The sequence below is a fragment of the Colobus angolensis genome, unplaced genomic scaffold (genome assembly GCF_000951035.1).
Source record: "Colobus angolensis palliatus isolate OR3802 unplaced genomic scaffold, Cang.pa_1.0 Scaffold55, whole genome shotgun sequence".
Taxonomy (NCBI): domain Eukaryota; kingdom Metazoa; phylum Chordata; class Mammalia; order Primates; family Cercopithecidae; genus Colobus; species Colobus angolensis.
This window is the reverse complement of record NW_012119043.1, coordinates 5,368,049-5,378,634: the sequence shown is the minus strand read 5'-3', so window position 1 is coordinate 5,378,634 and position 10,586 is coordinate 5,368,049. Positions and strand designations below refer to the sequence as shown.

Here is a 10,586-nt window from a genome sequence, read left to right as displayed (position 1 = left end):
AAAAAAAAAAAAAAAAAAATTCCCCCTAGGGTGTCCAGGCTAGTATTTTTACAAAAATTGTGAACTAATGAAGTTAACTTTATTATGAGGCTACTGTTGTAGCCATTGTCTTGCCTCTGAGGAGTGCTGAGCTTCTAGGGGGATGGCTGTTTCCCTGGCTCTCAAGTCCTGCCTGTGTTCTGTGCTCTCTAAAGTCAGCCCAAGTCCCATGTTGTGGTCTTTCCCCCCAGAAGTCCTGTCCTTGAACAGATGTGAGCCATGTTGTTCCTTCCCTCCAAAGTCTCTCCCTCACGGGGTGCCCGGGGTCCTTGGGAATTCAGCTTTAGTAAAGTAGACACTGTTCTCTTGTGGACCTCAGTCTGACAGGGATGGCAAGTGTATGGTTAGCACTCTGAGTTTTGGACTCCATAAGGAAGAATTAATCCATTCAGAAACTGTATGTCATCTCAGTCTTGGGCTTTTAATAAATTGGAAGCAATTTTTTCGAACCGTTAGATTTTAGCAGTTAAATCAAGATGTATAGAATAGTTTACTCCATGTTGATAAATGCTAGTGCTTTTGGTCAGTGCACAGGCTCTGTGGCTGATGATATGCTTTTTTTGCAGACACCAGTTGGCGCTCTGAGGCAACCTTTCAGTTCACTGTGGAGCGCTTCAGCAGACTGAGTGAGTCGGTCCTTAGCCCTCCGTGTTTTGTGCGAAATCTGCCATGGAAGATTATGGTGATGCCACGCTTTTATCCAGACAGACCACACCAAAAAAGCGTAGGATTCTTTCTCCAGTGCAATGCTGAATCTGATTCCACGTAAGACAGTTTAAATGATGCAACTACAAACCCCCACATAGTTGTATTACATTACTGGAAGCCAAATCCGGACATCCCTTCCATTGTGTGATAACTAATTTGTACGGGTTGTTCAGAAAGTACAAGTAAAACATACTTTGTGAAGGATTTATGCAACGTGGCCCTCTGACTTGAGGAACATTTAAACATTCATGAATATTATGAAATGTCCAAACATTGAGAAATCTTGATGGTCCTTCTCTTTAGATGAATTAGAAAATTAATTCACCTTTTATCAAAAACCCAGTTGAAGGCCGGGCGCGGTGGCTCAAGCCTGTAATCTCAGCACTTTGGGAGGCCGAGACGGGCGGATCACGAGGTCAGGAGATCGAGACCATCCTGGCTAACACGGTGAAACCCCGTCTCTACTAAAAAATACAAAAAATTAGCCGGGCGAGGTGGCGGGCGCCTGTAGTCCCAGCTACTCCGGAGGCTGAGGCAGGAGAATGGCGTAAACCCGGGAGGTGGAGCTTGCAGTGAGCTGAGATCCAGCCACTGCACTCCAGCCTGGGCAACAGAGCGAGACTCTGTCTCAAAAAAAAAAAAAAACCCAGTTGATTCTGGGAGTGCGGACCACTGTCTGCATCGGAGCCAGGGGAGGCTGCTGACTTGGACTGCACCTGTCCTAGTCTCCCTATGACCCTTTGGAACCCTCAGTAACATGTTCCCAGAGTGAACTGGCTCTAGCTGTTCTGTCAGCTCCCCCAGGGAGTAAAATTTATGGAGTCTCACTCTGTCACCAGGCTGGAGTGCAGTGGCCTGATCTTGGCTCACTGCAACCTCCGTCTCCCAGGTTCAAGCGATTATCCTGCCTTGGCCTTCCTAGTAGCTGGGACTACAGGCGTGTGCCACCACACCCAGCTAATTTTATATTTTTAGTAGAGATGGGATTTCACCATGTTGACCAGGCTGGTCTTGAACTCCTGACCTCAGGTGATTTCCCTGCCTTGGCCTCCCAAAGTGCTGGGATTACAAGCGTGAGCCACCGTGCCCGGCTGTACTTTCGTTTTCTTTAATGTTTAAGTAAGAAGTGCCAAGGTAATTTTATGATGCAGCCAGGGCTTTTGGATGGTTTAAAAAGTTTTCCTCTTCTGTTCACATTATGATGTGATCTGATGAGTATTTGGGCTAGGTTTGTTTCAGTCTGATGGACAACTTTAGCCCGAAGAGCACTTTGGAAAAACAGTGAATGGTCCATACCCAGTGTCAGCGTCCTGAGCAAGCAGGAAGTACTGCGGGAACAGCACTGGCCTACCCTTGTCCTGAAGAGTCAAACCGTTTCAGGGTTCAGTTGTAGCATTGATTTATAAGGCCCCACTTTAATCGCAAACCTTAACGTTCTGTGGCTTAAGGGCTGTTAGTATGGTTTTTGAACCTGGATTTGGAGAGCCTTTTGTGGTTCACCCCACACTTGACTGCATACAGTAGTTCTCTTTAGTTGTAATTTGTGCCTCGTCAGTGAATTCCTCGATGCCAGGGCAGGACAGCAAGCTCTAAGGCCACAGAGCTCCCCGGTGCTGGTTTTGGGGCTGGTTTTTCCCCAGCGTGTGCTGGAGGGCATCCTAGGAGAGCCTGAGAGGCATAGCACTGAAGGGCTGCAGGGGCAGGAGCGACGCTGAGAGGTGACCCCTGTATCCGCAGTAGAAGCAGAGGTTTACATCCACCCATCTATCCTTTTTGGTTCTTGCCTAATAACTGTTATCTGACCAAAAAGTTGTAGTCTTGTACAGAATCCACAACTGGTATTGAAAGTTCAAAATTGTATAGATACAATTAAAATTTGTTTCAACTTCTGAGGAGTTAAAAAATGAAACCATGAGTGAAATCCCTACAGAATACACCGAGGGAGCCCCAAACACCTTTTTTTCTGTTAAAGGTAAAAATGCCTCCGTCCTACGTTTAACCCCAACCGGAAAGGAGAGAGCAACAAAAACATAAGTGGGAATTTTGGTGTGCTATGTTTACTGTCTGTAAAAATGTGTAACATCTGGTGAATATGTCAACTAAGGCTCAGATTATTCTTTTAAACAGGTCGTGGTCTTGCCATGCGCAAGCAGTGCTGAAGATAATAAATTACAGAGATGATGAAAAGTCGTTCAGTCGTCGTATTAGTCATTTGTTCTTCCATAAAGAAAATGATTGGGGATTTTCCAATTTTATGGCCTGGAGTGTAAGTAACGGTGTATTTAGTCTGAACAATCGGTGCATTACTGCTTGTTGTTCCCTTACCTTTTTGATTTTTCAAGTCCTTTATTCATTTTAGAGCTAGATTTTTGCTTTCTGAATTGAACAGGTGTCTTTGAAAACATGTTTTCTCCAGTTTCCTATTCTAGGTTTTTAGTAGCTTTTTCTGGATTCACGTCTCACCTTTTAGCCAGTCGTTCAAAGGGAGTTCCCAGTGGGCTAAATTTCCTTAAAAGACATAATGCTGTTTGAGGTCCTTTCATGATTCACGCATAGTACTGAGTGGTTCCACGTGACTCCAGTAACTTCATTCAGTTCATTTTGGCTCCTTTTTGCAGAGGTGATAGCCGGTGGAACAATCTTAGGAATGTTCCTTCTTACTCTGCTAAGCCACTTGTCATTGCCTTCTCCGGCCCCTCCCCTCGCCTGCTTAGAGGAGCACAGATTTCTCCTGTCCATGCTGTGGCTCTGAGCCCCTGGGTACCTCTGGGATACCTCTGAGGTGCCAAGCATTTGCTGTGTGTGTTGTGAGACCACTGTTAAAAGCAAATTGAAACAGTCTAAAATTAGCAACAAAGTTGGGATATATGTTTAAAAAAGTATTTTAATCTCTATTAAGTACAGGGCACTAATGTAATTTGTCTCTTGGGAATAAAGTGTGTGTTCTTATTCAAGCTGGATATTCTTATTTATGTTTTATAGGAAGTGACCGATCCTGAGAAAGGATTTATAGATGATGACAAAGTTACCTTTGAAGTCTTTGTACAGGCGGATGCTCCCCATGGAGTTGCGTAAGTTTTTCTTTAATTGGGTGCTGTTAAAATGTCATTTGTGCTGCAGTGAAAGAAGCTTTGGCATGCATGTAACAGAGATGCACATATTTAATCAGTAAGCGTCCTCTGCGCTTGCTCTGTGGCACACACAGTCATTCCCGCTTGCCACTCTTTTAATGGATTGATTGAGCAGTTCTACATGTTAGACCCTTGGAACATAATTGTATGATAACCAGTACATAAATACCCAGAGCAGAGGTGCTCTGTTTTTACTTGGATGAGGGCAGGGAGGAAGTCCTCTCCGAGTGTGAGGAAGGGGGGATCACCAACAACTAACATGGTGAGCGAGGAGTAAAGAGGCATGACCAGGCCGTTAGGTGTACTTGAGCGTTCCAAAGGCTGTGAACTAACCCCTGGAGTGGCAGGGTGGGTGAATGGTACTGCACAGTAGGTGTCTCCTGCAGCACTGGTCCTGCTTGGTGACTGTCGTGTGTTCATGTCATGGCATTGTGTACAGAGGGAGATGGGCGTGGACGTGGGAGGATTGCTCTACTTTCTGGCACTGTTCTCTGTGGCTTCCTTTTACTACTTGGGGTGGGGGTGGGAAGGTACAAGACATAGTTAATTCCGAGAATCTTATCTTCCCCCAAACAACCACCAAAATCACAAAATAAAAAAAGCTCTGGGAGTTTAGAAGTCTGAGGCGAAACTTGGCGAATACACACTCCTGTTTCTTCTTGTGTGTGGGTCTACAGAAAAGATGAGTTTCAGCTTTTTCCATGTTGTGCTGACCTCGCGTGTGATAAGTGTAATTATGTAACCAGACTCTACTGTGAGGCATGTTGGGTATGAGCATGCAGGTCTCCGTTAAGTGTCTGTTGGTGCTGGGCTTGATCAGTGACAGGAGTGCCACTGTCAGCAGGCAGGTGCGTCGAGGGCTGTGTGAATGTGGGGGTTGCATTTGCACCAGTTCACACAGTGGAGCAAGCAGAAGGGTATCGATGACCATCGAAGGATGCTGTGTGATAAGTGCTCCTGGCCTCGGTTTCCTTAAGGCTGACCTTGAGTCCGATTGCTCCACACATACTGCAGGAGCAGTGGGGTATCTCTACAAGATCCCCTCAACCTTGAACTGATCTTTCAGGTGGGATTCAAAGAAGCACACAGGCTACGTCGGCTTAAAGAATCAGGGAGCGACTTGTTACATGAACAGCCTGCTACAGACGTTATTTTTCACGAATCAGCTACGAAAGGTAAATGGATAGTGTTCCTCTCCTGCAGCCTTCTGCCCACCCTTTCCTTTCAGGTATATCAGTGCAAAGTCTTCTCAACAAACATCCCAGTCTCCCTTCCCTGGTCGTGTCTCCTTAGATGGCTGCTAGTTCATGCTGCATTTTCATTCCCCAGTGTTGGGACACCTACTTTGTAAACTGCTTCAGTGTTTCAGAGTTACCACCGCCAACCTTTTCCTTTGAGACAGAGTCTCGCTCTGTCACCTAGACTGGAGTGCAATGGTGTGACCTTGGCTCACTGCAGCCTTTGCCTCCCGGGTTCAAGTGATTCTCTGGCCTCAGCTTCCTGAGTAGCTGGGATTACAGGCACCCGCCACCACGTTCGGCTAATTTTTATATTTTAGTAGAGGTGGGGTTTCACCATGTTGTCCAGGCCGGTCTCGAACTCCTTACTGCAAGCTATCCACCTGCCTCAGCTTCTCAAGGGCTCAGATTATAGGCGTGAGCCACCATGCCTAACCATGACCTGAATTTACAGACTTACCATTGTGTTAGAAATCACCTTGTGAAGGTATTTAGAAAAAAAACCTTAAAATCCATTAACAGCAACATTTGCAAAGTTTGATATCAAAACTGAGTTGAAAAGTCAATGCAACTTACTTTTATTGAAGATTTTAATAAAAAGAATAGACATACATTAAATCTAATATAGCTGAGTCAGTTCTATTTTGAGAATTACATGTGATTATTATGCAGCAGCACAGGAGATCGGCACTCCTGATTGTGGGGTGGGCAGGGAGCTGGCTGGCTTGTCAGCCTTGAAAGCATGTTTGCACAGCCACCCAGACAGACAGACAGCCACCCAGACAGGTTGTCGTGATATATCCCAGGGGCAACTCAGTGTGGGTAATTCTAGTCACATTTAAGTTTTTATCAAATGTTTTGTTCACGAGTAATGGTAAGTTAAGAAATGGTGCTCCAATAAGTAGGAAATAAAAGTAGTTCTCTGGGGGGTAGTTTTGTTTTTTATTTGCTTCTTTCTCTGTTGTCTTTTTATCAAGAACATATGGGTGAGGCCGGGTGCGGTGGCTCTTGCCTGTAATCCCAGCACTTTGGGAGGCCAAGGTGGGCAGATCACCTGAGGTCAGGAGTTTGAGACCAGCCGGCTAACATGGCGAAACCCCGTCTCTACTGAAGATTCGGAAATTAGCCTGGTGTGGTGGTGCATGCCAGTAATTCCAGCTACTCAGGAGGCTGAGGAAGGAGAATTGCTTGAACCTGGGAGGCGGAGGTTGTAGTGAGCCGAGATTGCGCCACTGCACTTCAGCCTGGGAGACAGAGCGAGACTCCGTCTCACGTGGGTGGTGATTTTCAAAATTTATTTTTGCATTTTTGTGTTTTCCAGTATCCCTAAAGATGTTCATGATATTGTAAACTTTCTCATCGATTTGGGGATCATTAAAAGCCCTAACAACAGTCTTAGCCATTGTGTTATTAGAAATGATTTTTTAAAACATGAAGATTAAATTCTTACTGTTTTTTAAATTTCCCTGCATCTTCTCAGAATAAATTCTTAAATCTGAATTAATTCTTTCAGGCTGTATACATGATGCCAACCGAGGGGGACGATTCATCTAAAAGCGTCCCTTTAGCATTACAAAGGGTGTTCTATGAATTACAACACAGTGATAAACCTGTAGGAACAAAAAAGCTAACAAAGTCCTTTGGGTATGTATTAGACATCTGCCTTTGCCATTCTGCTTCCTCTTTTTTTTTTTTTAAAGGACAAGTGAGTAGAGGATAGAAAAGTTAGTAGAGCATACTGTAGGCACTTAATTTAGGGAGGCTTGAGCATGTAATGGTGTCAGTGCTTTTATCATTGTATTTTGTTTCATTTCTTTGGAAATAGACACTTTATTTTAGAATTTTGCTTGAGAAAGAATTCACCGCTTAAGGTTTTTACTTTTCAACACAAGAACCTGTATTGCTTTCAAATTTGTTGCATTTTCTTGGAAACACCACTTCCTCTAGCAGTAAATACATCTGAATTATAACTCCCAAAAATAATCTTCACAGGAAAGGAATTTGAGAATAATAATTGATTATCCAGTTTAGTTTTTCAATCTAAGTTACTTTTAATTTGCTCATTTGAAAGTTGAACGTTTAAATGGAGATGTTTGTTTTATCTTTGAAAGGTGGGAAACTTTAGATAGCTTCATGCAACATGATGTTCAGGAGCTTTGTCGAGTGGTAAGTTTCAAGCAGTACCTGTATATTTCTTACAGTGAATATTTTTTGAAGCATTGTCAGAGTTATTACCAAGTAAAACCTCAGACCTAATTCAGAAAATGCCCATCTTTGTTTAGGATCAGACTTAGGCTACAAAAAGGCAGCAGCTGTCTAGTTTTAAAGGCTGGAAAGAATTATTTGAATAGGGATTTGAAGGTGAGGTGAGGAAGCTTGAATTTTAATACTAGCAGGCAGTAGGCTTTTAATTTGTTAAATTGGTATATATACATGAGTTACTAATCCAGGAACCAAAGGCTGGCTTTGTTGGCTGTCCGGTTGGTCCTGAGTCACTGTAGAGTGGTGACTTCTGTTCTTACTCCAGTGTCCAGACCCCTCCTGTGCAGCGAGGTTCTCATTGAGCAGACCTCAGTATGCGGTGATTACTCTCCCCGCGGCGTCACTAGTCACTAGCAAATCCTCATTCTTGCAGTTGTGATTAAAGACACAGAAACACACACACACAACATGAAATGGCTGTTCAAGGTGATTGGCTGGGCAAGGTGTGTTTTCTTTTTTGCAGCACTAGCTGGATTGAATCCAGTTCATTAAATATCCATGGACAAACCAGTCAATCCTGTTGACAGGCTCAGCCTCATTAATCTCTTGGTGTGGACCATTACGAGTTAAGTTTAGTGAACAATTTTACATGCTTTTCCACAGAGGTAAAAAAAATATAAAAATGCTTCTAAAGGCACTCCAGATTACTAATTTATTCCAAAGGCTGTATAAAAGGTTAACCTCAACTGTTGCATGTAGAGATGTTTGTAAAAATCCAACCAAGAAAGAAGATTTTGTATATGTTTTTGATAATTGCATGCCGGAGGTTATATTTTTATAGTCTGCGACTTCTTTGAACATTGATATTTGTAGTCAATTATAAAATTACTGTATATATTAAGCATAAAAACCTTTTTTTTAAAACCAAAACATTCTTTTTCAGTTGCTTGATAATGTGGAAAATAAGATGAAAGGCACCTGTGTAGAGGGCACCATACCGAAATTATTCCGCGGCAAAATGGTGGTATGTGGCTACCAGTTCTAAAAGATCTTTTGAAAAGGTTTTAGAATGTGAATTTTTTGACTATTACTACTTAAGTCACTTTTAACTTTCCTTATTTGCAGTCCTATATCCAGTGTAAAGAAGTAGACTATCGGTCTGATAGAAGAGAAGATTATTATGATATCCAGCTAAGTATCAAAGGAAAGAAAAATAGTAAGTGTTGCGTGGATCTAATGGCATGATCTTTTGATGATTTCTATTGTGGTTTAATGTTTCATTTACACAAGTGATGTTTTTTTAAACAGTCTAAACACAGAAAATGGCTCAGATCTTAAGCAAACAGCTCACTGGGCGAACACAGGCTTGTCACCTCCACCCAGCTCTAGTGTTGGCCAGCACCCCCACAGCCCTTCCCAGCCACCACCATCCCTCTCCTCACAAGAAACCACCACGTGGACTTCTAACATCCTAGGTTAACTTTGCATGTTTTAGGTGTCTATTTAAATACAATTTTGTACTAGAATGTATTTGTTTATTTTGTTGTTTTTTGAGATAGGTAGGGTCTTGTGCTGTATAGGCTGGGGTGCAGTGGTGCAATGATAGCTCACTGCAGCCTCAAACTCCTCATGCTTCAGCTTCCCCAGTGGCTGGAAACACAGGCATGTGCCACTACACCCGGCTAATTTTTTTTTTTTATTTTTATAGAGATGGGGTCTCACTTTGTTGCTCAGGCTGGTCTTCAACTCCTGGGTTCAAGCAGCCTTCCTGCCTTGGGCTCCCAAGGCACTGGAATTAGACATGAGCCACCATGTCCGGCCTGTGTCTGATTTCTTTTGCTCAGCACATTCATGAGACACATCCACACTGGGAGTAGTCATAGTCATCATTTGTGTTGCTTTATAGTATTCCATTTTGAGAATATACCACAAAAATTTTGAAATCTTTCTTCTTCTGATTGATACTTGTTTTGGTCTCCGTTTGAGGTGGTTGGGCATAAGGCAGATTGACCATTCTTAATGCCTGTTTGCATTTGGAGGAAGAGGAATTACTGGCCTGTAGGGTGTGCATATATTCAGCTTGATGGATAAAGTTAGCAAGATTCCCAAAGTGGTTTATCAGTTTCACAGTGATCAGCAAGGTGTCAGAGTTGCAGTTGCTCCATACCCACACTGGAGCTGTCAGTTGCTGGACGTGGAAAGATTTTGGTGGGAGTATGTATAGTGCTGTCTGCATTTTAATTTGTATTTTGTTGAACGTCAGTGAGGTTGTTCTTACCTTTTCAAATACTTACTGGCAATTTGGATATCTTCCTTTATAAAATGTTTGTTTAAATACTTTAACAATTTTAGTATTGGCTTCTTCTTTTTTTTCCCCCTTAACTGATTTACAGTCATTCTTTTAAAGAAATATTTAAAATAAGGGGGAGGATGGGTGTGGTTGCTCATGCCTGTAATTTCAGCACTTTGGGAGGCTGAGGCGGGAGGATTGCTATAACCCAGGAGTTTGAGGCCAGCAACATAGTGAGACAGGCAACATAGTGAGACTCCATCTCTACAAAAAATACAAAAATTAGCTAAGTGTGGTGGCATGCACCTGTAGTCCCAGCTACTCGAGGCTGAGGCGGGAGGATAGCTTGAGCCCTGGAGTTCAAGGCTGCAGCGAGCCATGATTGCGCCACTGTACTCCATCCTGGGAAACAGAGCAAGTGCCTGTCTCAAGAAAGTAAAATAAAATAAAAAGAGTGAGGAGGGGAAGTGCTTTATGTTGACCCACGTATTTACAACTTGCAATGTTCCTCTGTTTTTAATTTGGATATGGATTCTTATTAGGAATCATTGAGTGCAGGTTGGCTGAGATGAGTTTTTTCAGCTTACATGCCTGGAAAGATTTTATTTCATCTGCAGTTGGGAAAGACATTTTAAATCGGTGTAGACTTCTAGGTTGGCAGTTTCCTGCCTTTGGTCTGTTAGATGTTCCACCATCTTCTTGCCCACATCGTTTCTGAGAGGTGGGTGGTAGTGTCCTCACTCTTGTTCGTTTGTTTCTCGGCCCCAAGCCCCTCACGCTTCACTTCACTTCGCTTCGCTTCACTTCAGTTCTCTTCTCTCTTCCCTCTTCTCTTCTCTTTTTTTGAGAGAGAGTCTTGCTCTGTCGCCCAGGCTGGAGTGTAGTGGCCGGATCTCAGCTCACTGCAAGCTCTGCCTCCCGGGTTTACACCATTCTCCTGCCTCAGCTTCCCGAGTAGCTGCGACTACAGGTGCCCAC

The 10,586-nt window shown here is 43.3% G+C and overlaps 1 protein-coding gene across 1 annotated transcript in view; it reads left to right on the top strand.

Annotated features, from left to right (window-relative positions):
* USP7 (ubiquitin specific peptidase 7 (herpes virus-associated)) overlaps positions 1-10,586 on the top strand; it is a 75,319-nt gene that overhangs the window by 43,792 nt on the left and 20,941 nt on the right. The window contains exons 3-10 of the mRNA XM_011961382.1: positions 606-804; positions 2,875-3,013; positions 3,730-3,818; positions 4,945-5,053; positions 6,630-6,760; positions 7,228-7,282; positions 8,262-8,342; positions 8,444-8,534. Coding sequence (XP_011816772.1) covers positions 606-804; positions 2,875-3,013; positions 3,730-3,818; positions 4,945-5,053; positions 6,630-6,760; positions 7,228-7,282; positions 8,262-8,342; positions 8,444-8,534 — 894 coding nt within the window. The remainder of the gene's footprint in view (positions 1-605; positions 805-2,874; positions 3,014-3,729; positions 3,819-4,944; positions 5,054-6,629; positions 6,761-7,227; positions 7,283-8,261; positions 8,343-8,443; positions 8,535-10,586) is intronic.